The sequence below is a fragment of the Panthera leo genome, chromosome D4 (genome assembly GCF_018350215.1).
Source record: "Panthera leo isolate Ple1 chromosome D4, P.leo_Ple1_pat1.1, whole genome shotgun sequence".
NCBI classification, from domain to species: domain Eukaryota; kingdom Metazoa; phylum Chordata; class Mammalia; order Carnivora; family Felidae; genus Panthera; species Panthera leo.
In genome coordinates this window covers 29,485,873-29,510,299 of record NC_056691.1, presented here as the reverse complement: position 1 = coordinate 29,510,299, position 24,427 = coordinate 29,485,873, and the positions used below count along the sequence as shown (strand labels likewise).

At 43.9% G+C, this 24,427-nt stretch overlaps 1 protein-coding gene across 5 annotated transcripts in view; it reads left to right on the top strand.

Moving 5' to 3' along the window:
- The window catches only part of PTCH1 (patched 1), a 63,275-nt gene that overhangs the window by 5,751 nt on the left and 33,097 nt on the right, over nucleotides 1-24,427 (top strand). For 4 of the 5 annotated variants that reach the window (XM_042912797.1, XM_042912802.1, XM_042912803.1 and 1 more), the window contains 9 exons: nucleotides 15,345-15,534; nucleotides 18,640-18,709; nucleotides 18,818-18,909; nucleotides 20,314-20,512; nucleotides 20,804-20,925; nucleotides 21,701-21,848; nucleotides 22,677-22,808; nucleotides 23,214-23,369; nucleotides 24,027-24,125. In XM_042912797.1, the coding sequence (XP_042768731.1) occupies nucleotides 15,345-15,534; nucleotides 18,640-18,709; nucleotides 18,818-18,909; nucleotides 20,314-20,512; nucleotides 20,804-20,925; nucleotides 21,701-21,848; nucleotides 22,677-22,808; nucleotides 23,214-23,369; nucleotides 24,027-24,125 (1,208 nt within the window). The remainder of the gene's footprint in view (nucleotides 1-15,344; nucleotides 15,535-18,639; nucleotides 18,710-18,817; nucleotides 18,910-20,313; nucleotides 20,513-20,803; nucleotides 20,926-21,700; nucleotides 21,849-22,676; nucleotides 22,809-23,213; nucleotides 23,370-24,026; nucleotides 24,126-24,427) is intronic. The other variant, XM_042912800.1, reaches the window with a different exon arrangement.

The following is a 24,427-nucleotide window of genomic DNA, read 5'->3' as shown; positions in this document are numbered from 1 at the left end:
ATTTGACTTTCATGCTTTTAACATGCTGGGGAAATGTGGCTTTATAAGGACAGTTTGAATACATTGGCCACAATGTGCAGACCAATATAAGCTAGATAAATAAGATTCTGTCCTATTTTTATCTCATTGGTGATAAGAATTTTTTGATTCTCTTGTTAAAATGTTCGTACAACGATTGCTGTCATCATTGTAACAGCAACCAGTTTCTTTTAAGAAACTCAATATACATTAGATGTTAGCTTAGGTCTCAGGGTTAGAGTATTTGCAAGTCAGAAATACCAAATTTAGCTCACTTGTGAATAGAGTCATGAGGTTTAGTAAAAGAATATGTGGAATGATGTTGTGGACATCTGCTGTTACTGAAGCACATGCCAGTGGTGGCAAGGTCTGGGAGAGACTAATTGTTATTTAAAAATAAAAATATTCGGGGCACCTGGGTGGCTCAGACAGTTGAGAGTCTAACTTTGGCTCAGGTCATGATCTCACCGCTTGTGAGTTTGAGCCCTGCATTGGACTCTGTGCTGACAGCTCAGAGCCTGGAGCCTGCCTCAGATTTTGTGTCTCCGTCTCTCTGTCGCTCCTCTCCCCCCCCTCCCCCAAATAAACAAACATTTAAAAAAAAAATTTTTAGGGGCACCTGGGTGGCTCAGTCGGTTGAGTGTCTGACTTCGGCTCAGGTCATGATCTTACAGTCTGTGAGTTCGAGCTCCGAATCAGGCTCTGTGCTGACAACTCAGAGCCTGGAGCCTGTTTCGGATTCTGTGTCTCCCTCTCTCTCTGCCTCTCCCCCGCACATGCTCTGTCTCTCTCTGTCAATATTTGTTTTTAAAAAAAATTTTTTTAACTTTTTAAATAAATAAAAATATTCAGCACATGTTCTCCATGCCTGCTCTGTGCCAGGCATTGCATGAAGCTCCAGAGAGATGTTAGTGAAAGGCCACAGTCCCTGCCCTCAGGACCTCCACCCAGCAGGCACATAGACCACTGGCACTAGGGCAGGGACGCCTCCCAGGACAGCCCTGACAGGGGTCTGAGCCAGGCACAAGGGCTGGAGAGGTGGGGGTGCTGCTGGGACATTCCAGAACAGAGGAACAGCTCCTGCAAAGGCTCAGAGGCTGGGGGTGTGGCCTCCAGGAGAACTCCCAGTGCTTGACTCCAGTTGGGACATCGGTCTGAGGCAGCCTTGGGGCCTGGAAGGCCCAGCTGCATGGCAGAATGGTCTCTGCTGTGTGCAGGGCATTCGGCTGAGGGGCTACCAGCTCTTCCTTTTAGTCATTCTTTGCCTGTCTCATTATCTGTGCTAGCATATTTGGCCTCTAGTGCCCTCCCGGGACTGGAGTGCTTCAGCTGGATTTCTCTCCTCTGGGCACAGAAGGGAAATACTTTATTTTTAATCTTGCCCATTTCTCTGTTGGCATTTCCTTTTTTGCTTAGCACCCATATCTTCCTGTCTCCCTTAATAGCTACTACCCCCCACTCCAACCCTCTCTCAGATGCAAGTTTGTTGTCACAACTCTCCAGTGGCAGAACATTCATTTATCTCTTTGAGATTTGTTTTTCCCCTCAAGCTTTGCCCAGCCCCTGGTGTCCTTTACTGCAAGGGGTTATAACAGCCTTGAAATGAATCCATATTGCGTTGTGTTTGGTTATTAACATCAAAGGAAGAAGGCACAAGTTGTGACTCTGATTTTTTTTTTTTTTTTGTTAAGGAAAATTTAAAAAGATGTTCTTAATGCCTGCTTGATGCTTATAAGTGCTCTCAAGTTTGTTTCTTGCTGGTATGATGGTTTCATTGTTCTTGGCTTGAACTCAGGCAGTTGTAGGAGATAAATGAGCTCCACCACCTTTCTTTAAGTTTAGAGCAAGTTTTCTCACTCTTGACATTTTGCTGGATAATTCTGTGTTATGGGGGCTGCCCTAAGCACCCCAGGATGTTTAGCAGCATCTCTGAACTCTACCCACTAGATGCCAGTAGCAGCCTCCCAGTTGTGACAACCAAAGATGTTTCCAGTCGTTGCCAAATGTGGCAGGGCGGGGGGAGGGGGGGGGGAGCTGCACAAAATCACCCCAATTGAGAAGCACTGGTTTAGATAATAGATTCCAATTGGAAGACTCATGCTGTGCAAATGGAGGGCTTTTATTATGATGACATTGTGGCTGCAAATGCATTGCCTTACATGCAAAGGAATTTTTTTTCTTTAAGATAATGTCCCCTCCCCATCTCCATATTTACTGATCTAGGTAACTAATTTTTTATGCTAATAATTTAAGTTTTTTGTTTTTCTTAGAATTACATTAAATATCAAATAAAATGCATGACAAGTTGACAGAGTGAGGGAGGTGGGGAAGACACTGTGTGGGTGGGGGCCAGCTATGCAAGGAAGAGAAAGCTTTATATTAGAATAGATTTTCTTCAGGTAACTTAATTTTGAAGACAGACCTTGTTGCATTTCAAGAAGCGTAGGATGAAAGTTTTATTTAGCATGAAGGTGACTTTGTAAAAAGCAGGAAAAGACACCACTAAACTTAGTTCATATTGAAATAAGAGCTCCTTTTGGAAGCCCGCTCAGTACATTAGCTCTTCGGTGGTCTAGCTCTCCTCCAGATGTTCCTATGACAAACTGCTTTTCCCCGGGTGCCCTTTTGCAGCAGAACCAAAGGGATAGTGAGGGGCTGAGACCTTGAGCCCATATGGGCAATATGAGCTCTGATTTTACTGCCAGTTTCTGCTCTGCAGGGCTGTCAGTTTGGGTGCATTTCACAAGGAACAAGGGACACAAGACCTAATGAAATGCAGCGTATTCTCCTTGGTCCCCTAAGCACTTTGAAAAATTAAGAATATGTTTATTAGCTAGGTATTGATTAGATTGCAATAGCAGGCGCACACATACAGGTGCAAGGAATTGTGGTTTTTCTTTTACATCAGGAGAAAAATAGTTGAAAAATTTACATCCAACAATAATTGCTTGAAAATACCAAATAGCCTCAGGTGCCTTCTCCCCAGGGCAGCTGACCCTGGGAATCTTCCCTGTCTCTTGACTGCCTGCCACTCTTGATCCTGCCAAGGAGTGTAGAAGCCAGGTTGGGCAATGGGGTGTTTCAGATCCACGGACCGCCGCTTGGAGGCTCCAGAAGATGACAGCTTCCAGATGTACGAACCGCCGGATCCGTTTGTTTGGATTATGCACCACAGCTGATGGCGAGATTAACGCTGGCTGGACAAGCTATGGGAGATTTGTCTGGTTTCCACAATGCTGTGTTTATATTTCATTGGGATTTCTCCTTCAAAGCTGACCTCCCCATGACCCCCAGAGCTCTGTCCACTCAGGCCAAGCTGTAACTTGTCTGCCCTTCTTCTCGTGTTGGGGGGTCACAATTGTGCAGCGGAAGGGGCTGCTTTCATGGTTTACCACCCCCCACCCAGCTCCATGCCAGCTGTTCACCCAGATTTAGCCCCAGAAAAGTACTCTTATTTTATGAGGGTAGGAGGTGGGGAGGTGGAGGGGGGTTTGATTTTAAAAGTCTTTTTGGCTTTTAAAACAAATATGGAAATGTTTTTAAATTACTTAAAATTTTTTTTAAATGTTTTATTTATTTTTGAGAGAGAGAGAGAGAGAGACCAAGTGCAAGTGGGGGAGGGGCAGAGAGAGGGAGGGAGACAATCCTTAGCAGTCTCCAAGCTGTCAGCAAAGAGCCTGACATGGGGCTCGAACTCACAAATCGTGGCATCATGACCTGAGCTGAAGTTGGCCGCTTAACTGACTGAGCCACCCAGGTGCCCCTAAACTTACTTTAAAGGACACCATATCTAATAGGGGCCGTTTTGCAGAAGTATAGTATTTGACTCAACACTAGTGTGATACTATTTTGAAAAAAAGACATCCCTAAATAATCGCCATACCTGTGTGATTCTGTTATTATAACACTATTTCCTTTGCCCCTCACTGGCTCCCAGAACCTCTTCTCCCAACCCCCCTTTGCTCCCTCCCACCCTTCTTTCCCCCCACAGACTCCTAAACTGCCCTAATCATTTCTTCCCAGTAGATCTCTGGAGTTACTAGTGTGAAATCTGAAATGGTAGTAAATCTGGTTAATCACAAACTGACAGGAGGGAATTAGAACATGTATTATTTCAAACCAGCTGTGGGAGATACCAAATCCCAAGCTGCCATTTACATCCTTGAGGTTCTTGTCTTGGTAATGGGTGGTACCCGGACCTTACTCTCTGATTGGGTCTTGTCAGCAGAAGATGTACTTCCCCTGTTGAAGAGTCATGGCATCCTATGGACTTTTGAAGTGCCTTAGAATTCATTGACAAATGGAGTGTTAAATAAGTCTTGGTCCCATGTGTTTAATGTGTTGTATGGAGTATGAAGAATTGGGCCCCTTAGCATTTCTTGAGATGGTAAGTGAAATGTAAGCCAATACATTCCAACCCAGGCACCATACTTCAGGCTTTCCATGGATGGAACCCTCACCAAAGGCAAAAGGAACATGGTGCTTGGGCATAGATGGAAGAGGACAGATTTCCTTATCCAAACTTTGGCCGACTCGGCAGCATTAGATGGTCCATCCCACATGAGAGGTCCCAGAGAGCAGAGGGTTTTGCTCATGAAGGCACTTCCAGCAGTTCATACGGAGAAAGCTCCCTGGGATTTTCTTAGTGGGAAGCTTCCCTGACTACACAGATACCATCAGGGTCGTCAGGATATAAGCACTTTTATTACTTGTTCTCTGCTTTCGAACTTTGAGTTTGGGCCCTTCATCATAAGACCTATTTATTGGATTTGTTTCTCTTAAACTGGATTTAGGATTGTGTTTTTCTTTAAATGGCAGTTTGTTTTCCTACGTGTATGTATCTTTAGGTTTGACACAAATAATTTCATCTTCCAAAACAGTAGAATGCTGCATTGGGAAACTGCTTGACTGTCATAGAGATTTTTAGGAAAGATGCATCCTGTCCACAACCTTTCAAGACTCTGACTATTTTGTTGTATTTGGGTTCAGAGCATAGCTGGAAAAACAGCTGTCATGTGTTAGGGAAACTGTGTCGTTTGTGGGCAGTCAGGCACCTGCTCATGAGTGACAAGTTAGTTGTTGGGGAGATTTATAATGTGGATGTAGGGCCCTATTTCTAGAAACCCAGTTGTGAGTTGACCCAGATAGTCCACACTGCATGTGGGTCCCAGAACACCACTGGCTATGAAGGTGAGGCTAGTGAGAAGCAAGTCTCCGTACCACAGCACAAGCTTGATTTATTCTCGTTAGGATAAATGAAAAGAAGCAGTAGGTTTCCCCAATTTATCAACCAACATAGTTTTCAGTTATTGATGAAACACGTACAAAAGCAAGCAAAAGGAACTGGAAGTAGGCTTTGTTAAGTCAGTGTGCATGATTTTTTTCCCCTTAAATCATTGCTTAAGGGCTTCTGGCCCCTAGCTCAGGAATCCTGCCCAAAAATGCCAGATGTATTACACAGTCAAGTACTGCAATGTAAACACTGCTCTGTGCCATGAGGCAGGGTGGTCCATCTCCTATTAAAGAAGAGCGAGAGATTGAGAGGGAAAGAGAGGTAAGCCCTCTGCAGTGGCACAGTTGTGGTCGTGTTGTTTGTGTTTTTGGCTGCAGAGTCAAGATTTGGAAGTACAAAAACCTAGATGAATTAATACTTTTTACTGGCAAAGAAAAGCAGCTTGAATTGGGATGCCAAAGAGAGCACGATGTGGCTTGGATAATGTTGCTTCATTGGGTCAGATAAGTTTATAAAATGTTGAACCAAATGGGGAGGGGCTGATAGGAACGAAGCTGTTGTTTTCATAGCAGCATCTGTGAGCATCACCCTTTTCATCTGCTGTGAGCTCAATTGAAAGGTGAGTGAAGTAAGGCAGGGAGAGACCAGCTTCTTTCACCCCCGTCTCCCGTGTATAAGAAAGCCTCCTGGCTTGGTGCACCTTCTGTGTGTAAACCTAAGAGGTATAACAAAGCTTCTCTGGTGTTTTGTAGCACTGGGGGGGTGGGGGGGGGGGGGTTGGGGGGGGGGGTAGCCCAAGATCTATGTTGCAGAATAAATGGCCTTCCAGTTTGCTCCCAGTTCCTAGATTTCAGTAAAGCAGCTACTAATGATGTTCATTTGGAGGTAAGAAAGTAACTGGACACTTTGAGCCACCCCTCCAAGTACAACTTGTTTTACAGTGCTGCGGGCAACCCAAGGAAATTGGAACACCTAGGCATTAGCTGTACATCCAAATAATCTAATACTAAGCAGTCCTTAGCCTTACTAACTTTAGGATGTTTAAACATTAATATGAAGGTATTTTGGGAGTTAGGAGGAAATGGGGTTTCAGTTTGAATTTGGGGAGTTGTTAAAACAACTTGCAACCTGCAATAATATTATCCTGATTTTAGAAATCCATTCTGTAGAGTGATCTGAGAAAATTGCTTTTAGAAACAGGGATGGGAAACAGGCGTTTTGAGATTCAGGAAAATGCAGGCTTCTTGACTCTGGCTCTCCCCCACCTCCCTCCAGCACTTTTTTTTTTTCTGTTTTGAACTCTCCCATCTCCCCACCCCCATTCCCTGATTTCCTTTGCTCCTTTAGTGGGGAAACCAGGAAATTTCACAAAATAGACATAAATATCACACAGTGTCTTTTGAAATAAAAGCATTCTAAGAGAATAACAAAAGAATTTTCCCTAGTTGCCTAAGAAATTATTTCTTCTCTTACCTGACTTTTCTCCATGAGGTTCATACATTGTTGCACTAAGTTTAAAAATGATAAATATGATGCCATCATTTTAGGCTACACATGATCCAGAAAAAAAAAATTGCACGTTTAATATGTTGCTTAATTGCAAACAAAGCTTGCAATTTGAGAGAATTGGGATTAGGGCTAAATATCTATTAACTGCTCTTTCTAGAGATTTGGGGAATAGGATGACCCTTTTTTTTTCTTTTTTTTTTTTTTTAAATAGGCTACAGTTTCACATGGCTCCCAAAAGAAATCTCTCTCCCTTTTTGTTTCCCACACCAATTGATTTATCATTTTGCTTGCAAGCAGATCCAGAATGTTAGGGCAAGAACACACTCACTTTTTTCTCGTAACTTTTTTGTTGCGGACCGAAACCAGTTGACTTGAATAAATTTTTCTGAGGCCTGAATGTAGCCAGCAACGTGGAAAAATCTTGCCATTCAGGGCCGTCTGAATGTACATTTCAGCCACACAGTAAGCTGCATTGGTAGGCACTGGACTGCTAAATACAACCATTTTTCGCAGCAGCGAGTTAGACAGGTGATTAGCATAATTAGCACCGAGCAGCTATACATATGGTAATGCTGAGTGTGTAAATGCCAGCTGCGGTGTAAAATTTATGTCAGGGGTCGGCAGGGCTGTGCGAAAGTATTGTGTTCCAGCTGCAGGTCAGGGCCGCCAAAGCTTACCTCCTTTTCTCTTGTTGGTGAATACGCCAAACAGAAGAGAAAGACAGAAATATAACAGATACGGCTTTGATGGAACAGCCCAGTTCTGTGCAAGAAGGACTGTTCTATAAAACACACACATACACACACCCTTGCACACACTTGCAGAAATCCCGTTGCTTTCTCTACAAATCGTGTTTACTTCATGCAGGGTGCACGTAAGCGGCAGCCAGGATGCGGGTTTGGGGAGGTACAAGGACCAAGTGATTTTTCTGGGAGGAAAAGTTTCAGTCACTGAATTCTTACAAGGCGTTAAGAGTTGTTCTGTTTCTTTCCATCCTCTTGCTGACCGCCCCCCCCCCCCACTCCTGCCCACATTGTTTTCCTTCAAATTAAATGGGAACACCCCTACCTCCCCCACCCCCACCCCATGGGATAGGACTGTAATATAAGGTTCCAACAGCAAGACTCTCTTCCCAAATTGCTTGACTGGTTTTAGCAAAGGACTAGAAGTTCCTTTGTGTTGTTTTTCTGGGGCAGCTCTGCTCACCACTTCACTGCCACTATCAGACCCATGACATCCTTTATAGATAAGAAAAGAATCAGTAGGGCTCTTGCTGGAAAGGAGGACAGTCTTGAATGGTTCACACCCTTGGGAATGCATGATGGGGGAATTTATGGCTGTGACGAGTTCATGAATTTTCTCTGCTGTCCCCTCCCCTTTTTTTCAGTTGGTGGCTATAAGGAGCAGTGGTGGTGACAGAATATAGTTCACACCATGCTGACCTGGTGATGAAACTTCCTCGAGGCACCAGGGGGTCCTTATGCATCAGTCCCTAATCCAGCTAATCCTGATGGCAACAAAATCATGAAAGTGGCCCCCAGGGAGGGTGTGGGAGATAAAGCAGGCCAGCGTGATGTTCCTCAGGGCCCTGGGAGCCTGCCTGTGGAGGTGGGGACTCACATTGTCTTCTCCCCTGTGCGTGCTCAAGTAGGAGGCCGGTGCCAAGAGGCCCAGGCCGTATAATGGCAAGAAGACTGTTGAGAGCAGAGAGGTGATGTCAGCCCCACAGAAGCTGAGAGAAGGGAGCTGGGGTTAATGTTATGCAGCAGCCCGAATGCTGGGGTAGAGAGCCCGCAGCCCGGGGAAGGCACTTGGCTTTTGTTGTCGTGGTTGTGTTGTGTTCTGTTTTTATTTTTTGAGTGAAGAATTTAGGAGGCCTTAACTAAGGACTTAAAACTTGATAACAACACTGTCTTTGGTCCCTGGGTTCTGCTTCTTGGTCCAGCTTTGCCTCTGAGCATGCTGCTCTGTGTCGAACCCTCCCAGGCTTGCTCAGCTCCTGCAAAAGGACAGGACTTGAGTTTGCATCTACTTGCTTATAGACTGGAGCATTCAGGTGAATCTTGGTAGCGCCTGGGACAGTTCCCAGTGGGGCAAGTGTGCAGTTAGGGATAGAGCAGGTCTCCATCCCATTCCAGCCTGCCGGAAGCCAGGAACATTCTTGAGTCCACAGGCTGTGGCTTCACTCGGCCTGTCTTTGAGGGGGCGGGGGGGGGGGGGGGGTTGACCGCAGCCCTCATTTGCCACAGCAGCAAGTGACCAAAGAAGAATGGGTCTCCTAACAGATGCAGTGTGATCTTGGGAGCTGCTGGCCCTGGAGAGAATACCAGGTGGGGGGAGCTGTGGCAGGCAGCAGGTCCAGTGTGGGCACAGTGCTGGGCTGACCTGATCGTGTCCGACAGGGTGAGCGGGCAGCTTCAGGGAAAGCCATTCAGAGAAGCAGCCTGGGCGGTAACAGATGGCACCACAAACAGCTGGTGTGGGGGCTTGTGGTGGGCACATGCTCAGGCCTGCTACCCCTTCTACCACGTTCCGCCCTCCTCACCACCACCACCCCTCTCAAGCTGTCCCTGGGGAGGTGTGGGGATGTGTCCTGCTCTTGTCTTGTTTTTGTGGTTTTCACTCACTGGGCTCACTTCATGAAGGCAAATTCTCTTTGGGCTATCTGATTCTAGCATTTTCCCATGGCAACACCCAAGGGCACAATCCCACGAGGAGAAAAACAGCCCTGAAGCTTAAGCAGCAGTTGGCTAGTCATGAATAAAAGAGATGGCTGGAAGACTGACTAAAACTCACAGCTCAGGAGTTTTCAGCCAATTGCCCAAATTACGGAATCTTCATTTTTTTCAATTTAGAAAACGAGCTGGTGCTAATAATTTTGCAGTTACACCCTTTGGAGATTTGTAGTTTTTCACCCTCACAATAACTAATCGCAACATTGAAAGAAGGACCTGAAGTAACTAAAGGGGAAGAAAAAAAAATCTCTCTAGAGGCTGTTAGATAATTCATGGGATTAATCAAATGCAAATGCTCCGCTTGCATATACACAGACCCCATTTTCCTAATTGGACTCTGAGTGGGTACTTTTCAGGCTGAAAGGGTCATTTGTTTTGACTGATTGACTTTTTGAGGCTTTGGGGAGAATTAATATCTTATACAGATGACTGCCTGTTCCCAAGGCTCTGTATTGAGGCTGTTCATTCATTTATTCCTCTGACACACTGAGTGTGCGCATGCGCCTGGTGTGCCGAGATAAGTGGGCAGCGAGCGGTGCCTCCCTGAAAGGACTTGGAATTTACTGGGAAAAATACTTCGTTTGGTCCCTCAGATCACCTTTATGTGGATCACAATAAGCTTTTGCTAAAAGTCTTGTGCATGAATGCTGCAGCCGTTTATTAAGCTCTGTGCAGGGGCCATGCTGAAGAATGGTACAAGGTGGGAGAGCATCATGAGGGGAACATCTCTTGTCTACCATGGAATGGAACAGCACTGGCCCAGAGGTATGGACCCCTGGGTGGAATGGTTTCTCACCTGTGCTGGCCCTTCTTCACCTTGGAAAACCATAATGGTTTGATTTAGGGAGGAAAGGATCAGCAGAGCTTGAGCAAGAACTTCTTTGGGGAAGTGATGCTTTTTACCCCAGCTCTTTCAAAGAATTGGTTTAAGCCTCAGATTTCTGGAGAATTTGCAGGTAAAGAGGCCTAAAGCTGTGTACCCTAGTCTCTCTAACCCCCTCCTCCAAATCAGGCCCCTCTGGGGACCCCAAGGAAAATGGGGGGCTGGTACTGCCACCCATGAGGTTCTACTGAAAAAACTATCTCCTCACAGTGGCAGTAAACACTGTGGGAAGCAATGTTGTCCTTTAAGCAAAAATGCCATCCGTTGTCCTGTGTAATACTCTGGTGCAGGTGCATTCTAAAAGCTCTAGCTATGAGCTTGACACAGTCTGGTATATGGAATTCAGGACTTCTAAACTCATATCCTCAACTAGTGCTCAGAAGCCACAAGGCTCTCTCCAGGCAGTTGGACTAGGGTTGAGGGTTGGTTCCACCTCCTCTCAGCTGGGGGACCTTGGGCAATTGCAGCTACTTTTCCTCTTCTGTAAAATAAGGGTGATGATACATGCCCTGTGATGAATAAGCAACCGAATGAGTGGATGAGTTCAGGGTTTGGGAAATTTCACAACACATTGTTAACACTCACACCAATTTATGAGGTTAGTAGTATCATTTTCATCCCATTTCATAGAGAAGGTTACTGAAGCCCAATTATGTCACAGGGACTCGTCCCAAATCTCAGTGCTGCCTTTCTGGTCCTGGTTCCCACTACCTGACTGTCCAGTCAGCTTGCCCCAGCTTGATGAGGGAACAGCACCGCACTGAGCAAAATATTTATAACTAGGTAAAGAATGAGTGGGAAATGGGTTTGCAGATGAAAAACATACACAAATGTAAAAGGCTATTTCGTGTCCCAGGATCCTGAGATAACATTTTTCATGAGTCTTGTTCAAAGAGTTTGATTGTTATTTTATTGTTAAAAGTTATTGCATTTGGAAGAAGGAAAAGAATATAAGAGGACTTTAGAATTTAATGAATATGCATGTTTTGTTTTGTTTGCGTTGAGCTTTTTAATTCAGATCCCTACCAAGTAGCTTTCTTATTTTTCTCTTTTTGTCACATGGAAGTCTTTAATTATATGGGTTCTTTGCAGAAAAATTAAGAAGTAGTGATAACCCTCAAAAAGGGAAATGGGTAAATATTATCCATAAACCACCACACAGCAGTAGTAGCTGTTCACATGGCTGTCAGCATTCATACATCTACATCACAAATACTGGATCGTATGGTTCATTCTGCTCAGTAGTCGGAAATAATTATGCAGTATTTCATGAACAGATTGTTTTTTAAATAGAAAGGACCTTGACCTTGAACATGGGACAGAGAAGGGAGAAAAACCATCTCCCCCAGACTGCACCTGTAACTTCGGTCGCTTGAAATGGGGTCTGTGGGGCTTCCTGCTGATGGAGCATCACGCTGATGTGTGATGAGGAAGGCTCACAAGAAAAGGAACAGCTTTGGGCTGTCACCCCATTGTGATTTAGGATAGGCATTTGCTAGGGTAGCAAAAATCAGGGGAGTCCATAAAGTTGCTCTGTCCAGAGAGGTTTCTGTTTCTGGTAGCTTGTTCCAGAGCACCTTGGGTGAATACTGATGTAAGACCATACGAACGCTGAGCAGCTTATGACACAGGTACACCCGAGAAGGAGCTAAGTCTACCAGTGCAACCAAATGAATGACATAATTATGGTCTCACCAAGCTCCAGCCACACTGGCCTCCTTTCTCTTCCTGCAGCAAGCCAGACATGAGGGCTTAACAGTTGCTGGTTCCTCTGCCCAGACACTGTCCCCCCCAGCTCATCACAGTCAGCTTAAATGTTACTTCCATTTAGGTCTCCCCAGGCTACTCCATTTGAAGGGGGCTTCCCCTTCCCCACCACCCAGTAACTATCCTGGCATTACCATCTGTGTTTCCTCCAAGGCACTTGTCATCCCATGAGATTATCCTATTGATTTGTTTGTCTACTGCTTGTGTGCTTCACTGGCCAGCAAGCCTTTTGGAGAACGCACCGGTTCTCACCCCGCATAGCACCCCGCTGTGTAGCACACAGCAGGCACCTTCATATGCTCACTGGGTGAGTGTTAGGACTCTTTGTCAAGTAAAGTGGACGAAACTTTTTAAAAAGTTACCAAATAGTTTTGCAAAAACAATAGATGGAATGTTAAATAAAATATGGCCATGTCATATGTAAAACCGAATTGAACGCTACTGAAAAGTAGGATACAGCATAGGTGCTGGAGGCCATTCAGGGTTTTTGATCTCCAGTTGCTCAATCTACCTATGATGAGAGTCTTGTCTTGGTTGAAAATGATTGTCACATTAGCAAAATATTACATTTATCACTAGAGCAAAGAAATGAAGGAAGAAAAAAATATTTTCAGTTCCAGAGACATGATAGACACCTTTATTAAAAAATATACATCTTTAAATATACATTTTAAAACATCTAAAAAAGTGACACTATAAAGCCCTTGAGGTACGTTTTATATCTTGTAGGAAATAGCATCATTTTTGAAAACCCCTGTAATAAAATAATTGCTCTAATGTGAGGTTGGTCTGGAAGATGTAGATAGTTCTTTTCAGGAGCATGAACCTTGCATTTGATCTCTATTTTTGTGTGCACTCGTCTCTTGGATCCTCACCTTATGGGTTATAGTTAGAGGCAGCTGCTATAAAGCAGGAGAGGTGGGAGGGAGTGTCTGTGGTCCCACTCTGTTGATGTTTGTTTTTACCTCATGGTTGAATTCACCTGAAGCTCTAAGCGTCAGGAAAAATAAAGGAAGTAGGACTTTGTAAGCAGAATGAGGGATCGTGTGCTGTGCCAATGCTTCAGGAGCTGGTAGAAATATAAATGATTTATAGGTGTGGGGTATTGATGTCATATAGCCAGAAAAAAGGAAGGAGTTGAGCTTTTTTTCAAAAAGGCTATTTGGAGATCTTGGCATGGCAGTCTGTAGCTTTTCAGAAGTGACCTCTGGACTAATAATTGGCTTTTTAGCCTCAAACAGCCTTTTTATCTCCAGAGAATGTGGATTGAGTCTAATTCAGTTCTCTAGTTAATTGCTTGAAATAATACATTGTGATTCCTGCCAGAAGGAGCCAGACCCTGCCTGCAGGCAGCTTTATAAGAGCATCCTGAAAAGGCCTAGGACTTCATGTAAATTTATCCTTTGTTGCAAGTTTCCTATGTTTTCCTGTGGTCTTTCTTTAACTTCAAATTGATTGCAGTATCCTGGGCAATTCCCCAGGGCATTTGTCAAAGTTTTCCGCACAAGAAATCTTAATACTTTCTGTAACTGACTGATAATATCCTTCCCTCTGCCCCTCCCCATTTCTCCTTGCCCCTCCCCGCTCCTTCTTCCTCATCCTCCCCCTCCTCTCTCCTCTTGGACACACCCAACAGTATGTTGGGCCTCACCTCACAGTATTCCACAGGGGCCTTGGCCATCTGCGTGGACCCACACACATGATCCTGCCAGTCTGTGAATCTGGACTAGCTTTCCTAATGAGGGCATTATTTGCTTTTTAGCCTGCCCCCTTGTTTATAAAATATGCCAAGAGAACTAAACAGCCCGCTGTTCCCAGTACTTCCTTACTTGCCCAAACCAAATGTTTATGTCCTTGAATGCTAAACTTGAAGAAAAAGGATTCCTCCTCGTGGGAAAGCTTACCATGATTGCTGAAGGCTCTTTCTACACTGTAGCTGAAGGCCTGTTTTCCAGTAAACATGCAACTTACCAGTGACTTTAGGAACTCTTCAGACTCACTGTTCAGACTCATCAGCTGGCCTTGGAGTGTGTGTGTGTGTGTGTGTGTGTGTGTGTGTGTGTGTGTGTGTGTGTGTGTGTGTGTGTGTGTAGGGAGGGGGAGAAGGGTAGGGGGTGCTGCTTGCTCTAGGATTGTCTCTCTGCTGCCCTCCTGGGCCCTTCTGGAACAGCCCCTTCCCTGTGACCATATTGGATCAAAGCATGCTCTCCAGAGCACTCCCAACTGCATCCCCGCACACCTACCCTGTTGGGAAGTGACACTCCCTCCCCCCCGCCCCCCCATACCTCCCAGCCAGGTCCAGCATTCTGAGCTTGGCTTATTCTAAAGCCATAGTTGAAGTATAACCTAAGACCTGAGAAACAAAACAAAAAGTGTACCTTGTTGCCCTCGCCTGTAGCATGCCCCACTGTGGCCAGCCTCCTGGAGAGCCCGGTGCTACTGGGGCAAGGCTTCTGGGCTTGCAGCAGGTTCAGGATCCCTGGGGAGCTTCTGGAACACAGGCTGCCTGCTCACAGGCAACTCAGAACCTGGTACCTTTGTTTCCGGATGCTGACCAGGTGAGTCTGATAGAGCCAGGATCCAGAGACTGGCTGTCCTGGCCACAGCTGAGACATTTGGTTCCTCTCAAGTACATCTGATGTAAATCACATTATTTATCTTCTCCTGGCAAGTTTTCTGCCGAGCACACATTTGCCACCTTTCTTTGTTTCTTTTTGAACGGGGAGAAACATTTCCTTGTTACCTTTACTAGATTATTTAGGAGAAGAGTGTAAATTGAAGCCATTTATCTTGAAATGTGCTGCAGGGGCACATTGTTTACACAAGTGAAAGAAATTGTAACAGGGGTATTTGGTCTGGTCTGCAAGGAAAAGGTGTCTCAAGTTTTCCTTCCCCTTCCCCCTTTATACATATGGCACATTAGTTAGAAGGTGCACAAAGCACGTATGCATTAGGTTTGCATATGCAACAGACAGGACAGTTGTTCATGGCCTTAGTATTTTTTCCGTGTTTTTTTTTTTTAATTGGTGAAATGAACATTGCCAGTAATAATAAAGTGAATGTTATCCCCCAAACATCAGCCCTGCATTTTCATGACCAGAGATAATTTATCCTGTATCCTGCACCTCTTAGTGAGATAACAGAACATGAATTCACGGGGATATTTCTGTTCTAATTGAAACCTGTACATGTTTGTCAGTTGGTGGACGAGTAAGTCGCGAATTAAACTATACTCGCCAGAAGATTGGAGAGGAGGCTATGTTTAATCCTCAGCTCATGATTCAGACCCCGAAAGAAGAAGGTGCTAACGTCCTGACCACGGAAGCTCTCCGACAACACCTGGACTCCGCCCTCCAGGCCAGCAGAGTCCATGTATATATGTACAACAGGTAAGGTGGCGGGAAGAAGCGGCTGGTTTTACTAAATAAGGTTGTGCTGGAAATATGCTTCCAGTGTTCAAGTAGTTTTCTGATAAGTGGGATTTTCTTAAATCTTGAATTTCATTTCTAGAGTTTGGTAACAGATCAAATATGTTATAATGTATTTTCACTAAGTATCTTGGCACTATATACCCAAATGAGTATGAGTTTTCAAGCAGCCATTTGGGTGGCTATACAGCCATTCTGAGGATCTTTCCTGCTTAAGCTATTTTTGGAGCAGTTACATTTTGAATTGCCTTTAGTCAAAAAGACTGAGAAAAGAGGGGCATCTGGGTGGGGCTCAGTTGGTTAAGCGCCTGACTTCGGCTCAGGTCATGATCTTGTGGTTCGTGGGTTCAAGCCCTGCATCAGGCTCTATGCTGACAGCTCAGAGCCTGGAGCCTGCTTCGGATTCTGTCTCCTTCTCTCTCTGCCCCTATTCCACTCACGCTCTCTCTCTCAAAAATAAATAAACATGAAAAAAATTTGAAAAGAATGAGAAAAATGAAAGACTTTACGTATGGTTACTTTGTATTCACTACAGATATTGACAGCATGTGTCACAAAGCATATAGCGGTTGAGTCACTATGGTGATTTCTTACTGACGGGTAGGCAGATATGGTGGAATTATAATACAGCCTCACAAAATATTTCCCTTTAGCTTCAAAACTAACTTAACAGTGCTGTGGGTATAATAAAAGCATATGAAGAGTTCTGGAACAAAATTGACAGTCCTTCTCTATTTAAACAGTGCATTATTCAGGGCATGGACCACATCATGTCCGTTCTTCCACCCCCAGCATTTAGATCAGAATTTGTTGATTGACTAACTGCCTAGATTGATACATTTGAACTGGATCTTCTCCCTGAAGTATTGGGATGACTGTCACTAAACCCTGTTTTCAGGGGACTGCTTACTCAGTTGGCATTTGCCTAACCCCAACCTGTCCCTCACCTCTTAACTGACTGGTTGATGATACAGTTTTTCACAGGGGAGGTGAGGAAGTGCCACTGTATACCTATTCAGAGGCCAGGGAGAATGAGGGGAGAAAATAAAAGGAAAATCTGTACTTGTCCCTGCTACGGTAACCTCCACTCCCCATGGTCTTCACTGGATTGTCTCTAAGACCCATCTAGCTGGAGACAGCACCCTAAGGTCCAGCATGAGTCACATATCTTTGACATGCTCTTGTTTCCTCATCTGTAAAGTCAGTTACTGATCAAGTGTGGTCTATTATCCTCAGGAGGTTCTGAGAACGAGATATATAATGTATGAAAAGGAAAACGTAAGGAGGTATTCTAGCACTCTTGTCAAGCAAACTTGGCTAGTGAGCATATCCCTGATCTTATCAGCACATCCCTCCCATTCTGCAGTGGAAGCAACTCCCCAGGGCGGTTTTGCAGAACTTTCAAGTAGAGGCCCTGCTGGGAATTTGGAAATAAATAAGTTCCAGGGCCACTGAAAGCTGCTGTGACCCATTCTTAACACAATGGGACCCTACCTTGAAGGACTTGTCACTTAGACACTTAAGGAGAAGATGTGAGTGTCTGTACAATGAAATTATATTCTTAATCTGAGATGGAAGCAGAGAACTTTTATGTGTTGGAATGAGCTTTAAAGAACACCTAGTTAAACCCATCTCATTTTTTAGACGAGAAAACCAGGAATTAGATTAACTGGACCATTTGTCCAAGTTCATACAATTTTTAAACACTAGAGCCAGTTTTCAAACCCTTTCTTCTGGCTCCAAGCCCAGGGGCTTTTTTAAGGCACAGCCATGACCTCTCAAGCAAGTGTAAATGAGTTCACTGATCAAGTGATATTGACAACCTACTCAGGCTAGATGGTATGTGTTGATGCTATGTGGAGTTCAATATAAACATACACATAGATATATGAGTAGGTGGGTGGGTGGATGGGTGGGTGAGTGGATGGAAGGATGGATGGATAACTTGGGCCCTGCATTAGGAGCCGATGGTCTAGTTAGAAAGAGGAAAGTATCACACCATAGATGGGCATGTACGAAGCCAAACACAGATACTCCCAAGTCCAGGTGCTCCACATATCAGACAGATCAGACCAGCAGTGTTCTGTGGTTCATGAGAAAGGGGTCATTTTCAATAGCCCTGGGCAAAAAAAAAAAAAAAAAAAAAAAAAGCCTAGTGGGAAGGTGTGGCATTTCAGTGAGGACCCTGAGGGATAGATGCGAAGGTTCCACAGGGAAGAGGGCTAAGTCCAGAACATTGCTTTGGGTGACCAATAAAAAAAAAGAAAAAGGAGATGAATAAATAAACTAGAGCAATTTAGAGAGACTCAAAAAAATTTTTTTCTCTTGGATTTCCCATCCCTATACTTTCCAAATTTCTTCTTTTTCAAGTTAAACTCCCTGATACACTTGGAAAGGCATGTGCTTATAGAGCATTTTTCTAGAGATGTCAGAGTTCTATAGTATTCTATAGATAGATGATAGATAATAGAGATAATTGGTGATCAGTATATTTAATAACATTTCTATAGAACAAGAATAAAAAAACTGTAAAGTAGGAAATCTGTCTACCTGGCAATGCTGTTTACAGCATTCATGGTTCAGAGCAGAATTCGTTTGGAACACTGTTAATAAGGACGTTAACTGCCAGTAAAAATAAGTCAGTTACGTTTTCCCACCTAAATATATGTTAATACATTATAAACCTTACTAATTAGTCTCCACGTATTTTGAAATTGTGATAATTCAACTGAATTATCTGCCCTGAAGTTGTGCAGTGTATGTAGAAAAGCAGATAATGGCGTAAACAAGATTATTGGGAGAACACTTAAGAAAACAGGACTTTTCAAGTACTTTGGTAGCATTCATTTACATAAACACCCACATGTTAATTACAATTGAGTATTATCTATTCATTAAATTAAGCTTGTTGAGTCTTTACTTGCCAAAAGTTGTGTTCGTTTTGACAGATACCTGAAAGTGATCAAAATTGCAGTTCTTTCTATATGTTCTGTAGTCCTGATTTTGCATGGATTTCCATACTTTATTACAGTGAGAAATGTTTGTCTCTCCTTTCTATTTTAACAGGCAGTGGAAATTGGAACATTTGTGTTACAAATCTGGAGAACTTATCACAGAAACAGGTTACATGGATCAGGTATATTTTCTTTTTTTGCATATAATTCTCAAAAATTCCTCAATGGTATGCATTAGCCTAATATGTGGCCTGATTTTGTTTTTGTTTTTTTTTTTTTAACTTTGACAGATAATAGAATATCTTTACCCTTGTTTAATTATCACACCTTTGGATTGCTTCTGGGAAGGGGCAAAGTTACAGTCTGGGACAGCGTACCTACTGTAAGTGTGTGATATCATTTTCTGATGTCTGATTTCTGAACTTTAGAAGGTTTCTGTGATGTTACTTCATCATTGTTTATTCTGTTTCAGTTTTGAACAAGAAATAAAAACATTGAGATTCCATGGGCATGTTTTGAGTGAATAGTTGGGGGAGAGGGGACTTTAGCAGAATGTTTTTCCTCTTTTCAAAAAAAAAAAAGTTCTGAAGGCATCATTAAATTTCATTCACTTTTACCAACCTATTTATATGCAAATAAAATGCAAATTATTTCAGAGTATGTATGATTTTTAACTCTTTAATAAGATATTTGCAGTTTTGCTGACCAAGCCCTTCCATAGGTTTAGTTTATTTTTTAAGCAGAGAATTTATTAGTGTGTGCATATCAGAATTAAACATATTGAGTTAAAGTTCAAGATCTTCCTGTGAAGTAAAATACTAACCTTTCTTTGGATCACATTAATGGCATTTAAGGGGGAAATCCGCTATCTTTGAAGGCCGTGGCAGGGGATGCTTCACAGTTTAGCAGTTGGATATTATACATACCACGTCATTTAAGGAATAATTGTTAATCAGTGTAGACATTTTCAGTTAATTATGCAAGAGTTCGTGCTTGGGTTATTGTTTCTGTCCTAGCTTGCACATATCTGCAAAAGCAATTTGCAGTGGCCATACCCTGACCTTCAGTGTACAGTTTTAGATGGGAAATAAGGGGTTTTGTGTTTTCTGGTTGGGAGATTCTGAATAATGACTTCAGCCTGGTTAAGCAGCTACAGTGTGGTTTGAACCACATAACAGGCAGCCAAAAGCCTTTCTGGTCTGTCAACAGCACAAATTCAAAAGTGAGTGTGGGGGGAAGTGGTCTTGATGGTGGTGATGGCAGAGGCAGCGGGGGGCTTTCGGGGTCGACTGCCAGGCTGTCAGAGAGAGCTCATAAGTGTGGGATTATTAAAGGTAATGGAGATCAAATATTTTGATTGATGACATTTACAAAGCATTTATTAGGCTGGCAAGTGCTAATTTGACATTGTGATTCCTTCTCCCACCCACCCCCCCACCCCCCTAATTTTGGATCTCAGTCTTTTGCTAGGAAGTGCCCTTTGGCTAATTCTGTAGTAGGTATTAAATATGACATATCAGCCAGTAAAGATTCTTTGATCGCTTCATTAATTTACAAGCTCTCTGCTTGGCATTTTTGTTCATGAATTACTTTCCTGACTCAGGTTTGCATACAGATACACTGGAAAGGAGCATTTATTTTGTATGCCAGGGTCCCAGAATTGCAGCACAACCAGAAAGCCTCATGCAATCCAGACACAATATATACAATATACGCCGTCTTGGAGGCTTGGGAAAGAGGCTTGGAAGCCTCCTTTCATGGTCTCGCCTCCTAATTTCTTTCACAGAGGTAAGCCTCCTTTGCAGTGGACAAACTTTGACCCTTTGGAATTCCTAGAAGAGTTAAAGAAAATAAACTATCAAGTGGACAGCTGGGAGGAAATGCTGAATAAGGCCCAAGTTGGTCATGGTTACATGGACCGGCCCTGCCTCAACCCGGCTGATCCAGACTGCCCTGCCACAGCTCCCAACAAAAATGCAACCAAAGTGAGTACAGTCCTCGATTCTTCCCTGAGAGAGAAAAACTTGATGTCTTTCCCCCATTTGGAGTTCTATTATTTTCATTTTTAAGATTTGATTCTCAACGACTTTTTTTGTCTATGGAGCTAAGTTTGTTTATAGAGCTAAATTTTGCCGTAAGATTTGCCATACGCCTCTCATTAGCCTTGTTATTAATGTTCTCTCTGAAACAAACAAGCCCTTAAAGCACTGGATTTTAACAAGGCATGTGACCTGCCTACTGATTCCCGTAATTATGTGGCTGTCTTTTTATTTTAGCCTCTTGATGTGGCCCTTGTTTTGAACGGTGGATGTCATGGATTATCCAGAAAGTATATGCACTGGCAGGAGGAACTGATTGTGGGTGGCACAGTCAAGAATAGCACTGGGAAGCTTGTCAGGTAATCCAACATATGGAGGAAAAATCCAAGCCGTCTATTTTTTGTCCTTTTCTCAGAAACCACTTCCCTTCTGACATCTGCAAGTGTATTTGCATTAATACCTAACTGTTATCCTAGCTAGCCGCCTGGTGTAATAGAATCTTAGGAAATATTACTGGACCAGACCAGCTTGAAAGAACACCTTGTGGGGAATTTTTCAAGAGGAGATTTGTTGTTTTCATTGAGACTCTAGTTAGTGACTACAGGTTTTTAGAAGACCTGTCAGGTAGAAGATCAGGACAAGTGTAAAGTGGGCAGAAAACATTGGTCATAGCCAGTGGGGTGAAATGCTGTGACAGCTAAACAAGAATGATCCTCTGTGCACTGGCGGACTCTGCTCCGGCAAGCGTCAGGCTCTCCGTCTGAGATCTGTCCCTTGGGAGAGCCGTCGTCTGGGATTTCTGCACAGGCAAGCACGCAGCGCTGAGCCCAGCATATCTGGTCAAGCTATCTACTCCCCGACCCTTCCTGTTTCACTGAATAGAAACTGAGAAAGGAAATTGCCTATTAATTTAATTTCGGGGTATATCTGTAAAAGGTTTTGTAAGGTTACACCTTTAATATGGTACATCAATCTATTAAATAAAATAACCATCAGGTCCTGTTTAATGGAAACATGTGCTCACATAGAAGGAGAGAATGGCCACAAGTGAGTTGGGGGTGCTTGTTTGTGATTCTAAGCAGTGAGAACTACTTCCTGGAAATGCTGATGTTGTGTCTTTACCACCCATCACAGTGCCCATGCCTTGCAGACCATGTTTCAGTTAATGACTCCCAAGCAAATGTACGAACACTTCAAGGGGTACGAGTATGTGTCACACATCAACTGGAACGAGGACAAGGCAGCAGCCATCCTGGAGGCTTGGCAGAGGACGTACGTGGAGGTAAATCGCCAGTATTCCGACGCCTACCTTTGAATCTGGGTACAAACCCCTTAGTTACTAAATACTTCATTGTAGTAATGTTTTAAAACATTTTTTTTTTATTAGAATTTATTTTCAAAGCAAATTGTCATTTTGGGTACTTGGTGGGATGGAAACTTTTCTTCCTTTCCTAGATAGACATTGAAAATCTTAATGTCTGGGTGATGCTAATTCTAATTGGGATGCCTGAAATATTCTGAGTAACCAGTTGTGAACTCCAGAACTAAGGCATAACAGTGTTTAAAACAACAACAACAACACTTGGTTAGCAAGAAAAGGTGTCTGGAAAACATTAGCAAGGCATAGAATCTATTCACAGCTGCAGTCCCCTTGGTTAGGTCATATGACAGGAGCTGGCCTTTGTTTCCCAAGCAGTGACCTCTGCTGAGCTGCATGTGACCTTTTAAAAGTGGCCAGCAAACAAAGTGGGGAGGAGTCACCACAGGAATGAGTTGTTTTAGATTAGTGGGGAGCCGAGGGGACCCACAGATCAGTTGTACAGTGGCAGAGAGGTGAATGGGTGGAGTAAATAAAGCTTGGAGTGGGCTTCAAGGATTCTGGCTCACCGCAGCACCAGATTCTCACCTGATTAGCAATGGCCTTCATTGTTCCAGGCCCAGGGTCATTTCGTGTTAGTCCAAGTTCAAACCTGGATCATGTAGAACTCTTTAATGCATCAGAAAAAAGTGAGGGTTGAGTGGAGGGGGCATGTCCCCCAAGATCTGTGCTGTCAAAGCCCATTGAAGCTTTAATTCCGTGTCGGACTTTATCCTTATGTTGTGACCACAGGTAGTTCATCAAAGTGTCGCCCCGAACTCCACACAGAAGGTGCTTTCCTTTACCACGACGACCCTGGACGACATCCTCAAGTCCTTTTCTGATGTCAGTGTCATCCGAGTGGCCAGTGGCTACTTACTGATGGTAACAGTCAATTCAGTTCTCCTGGGGGATGGGGCGGTTGGTTTGGTTTTTAGTTTTTATCTTTCCATGACCGCTCCTGCTTTTTAACTGCTCTTAACACACACGTGCATCCAAGACAGAGAGAGCTCTGCTTCATAACGGTTTCAAAAGTGGTCGTGTAAAGCGTTTTCTCCCATTTGTAGTTTGCCCATCTCTGACTCATATCATTTCATGTGATGTCTGTAATGTAAATTTTTTGTTGTTGGATTCAATAAGTTCTACTTTTTGATTTGGGGTGATGGGTGGGGGAAAACATTAGAATCCTTACACATTCTAATGTTTGGCTTTTGTTTTGTGTCTCCCCCCACCGCCCCCCATCCCCCCTTGTTCCTTCACCTGCCCCCCACCCTGTGGTTCTGCTCGCAGCTTGCCTATGCCTGTTTAACCATGCTGCGCTGGGACTGCTCCAAGTCCCAGGGTGCCGTGGGGCTGGCTGGCGTCCTGTTGGTTGCACTGTCAGTGGCTGCAGGATTGGGCCTGTGCTCATTGATCGGGATTTCCTTTAACGCTGCAACAACTCAGGTACTAAAGGAGCCATCCATCCACTGTTTATTGACAAACACCCCTCCCCAGGCTTAGCCCTGCGGCCTCCTATGTGTCCCTGTCACCTAAAGAGTCTTCCGTCCTTTGCCACCAAGATGCCACACTTCGGGGGAGGGGGCTGCTGCCTCAAAGTGGAGCTCTTGGCAGTGGGGGGTGGGGGGGTGGGTCTGAGTGTGCTTGTTGCTTGGTTGAGGCACTTCACTTATCAGTGAAATTAAGACCATTTATTAGAGCCGTGGTTCCCAAACTTAGGTGTTTGCTAGAGTCACCTGGAGGGCTTGGACAACTCAGACTGCCCGACTCCACCCCCAGAGTTTCCAATCATCACTTCTCAGTGATGCTGGTCCAGGGCTCATGCTCTGAGATCTGCTGCTTTCCATGAGTCAGATTCTTTCTCATTTATTAATTTTAAAAAATATAACGGAGCTTAGAAATAGAAATGCACAAGATCTCCTGTGCGCTAAAACAGCTCGATCTGGGGGATTTAAGCCTCAGAGAAAACTAGATTCAATGGTGTGAGCTGTCCTTTGGGGAGCTTGGGGGGGGGGGGCTCTGGGGGTAGTGTTTTCAAGGGCTCGGGAGTGGTCAGAATTGGGCTTCACGCATCTAATCTGCTGCCCTTTGTTTTTGCTGCAGGTTTTGCCATTTCTTGCTCTTGGTGTTGGTGTGGATGATGTTTTCCTTCTGGCACATGCATTTAGTGAAACAGGACAGAATAAAAGAATCCCTTTTGAGGTAATAGAAAAGAAAAAGAAGAAAGCTTTGGGGACAGCCAAACTCCCCTCTGTTCTTGAGTTTTTGTCCTCTAATTTTCTGTAATCTGGCCCAATAAATATTTCAGTCCCAAGTCAGTGATGTGGTACTGGCTCTAAATAAGTAAAAGAAGTTAGAAGAATCTCAGAACACTTATTCTAAGGCCCAAATTTGCTTTTCTGTTTTGTGTGTGTGTGTGTGTGTGTGTGTGTGTGTCTCACTTTGTCCCCATCACACCCTCCCCCACACCTTTTTTTTTTTTCAAGTTTATTTATTTTGAGAGA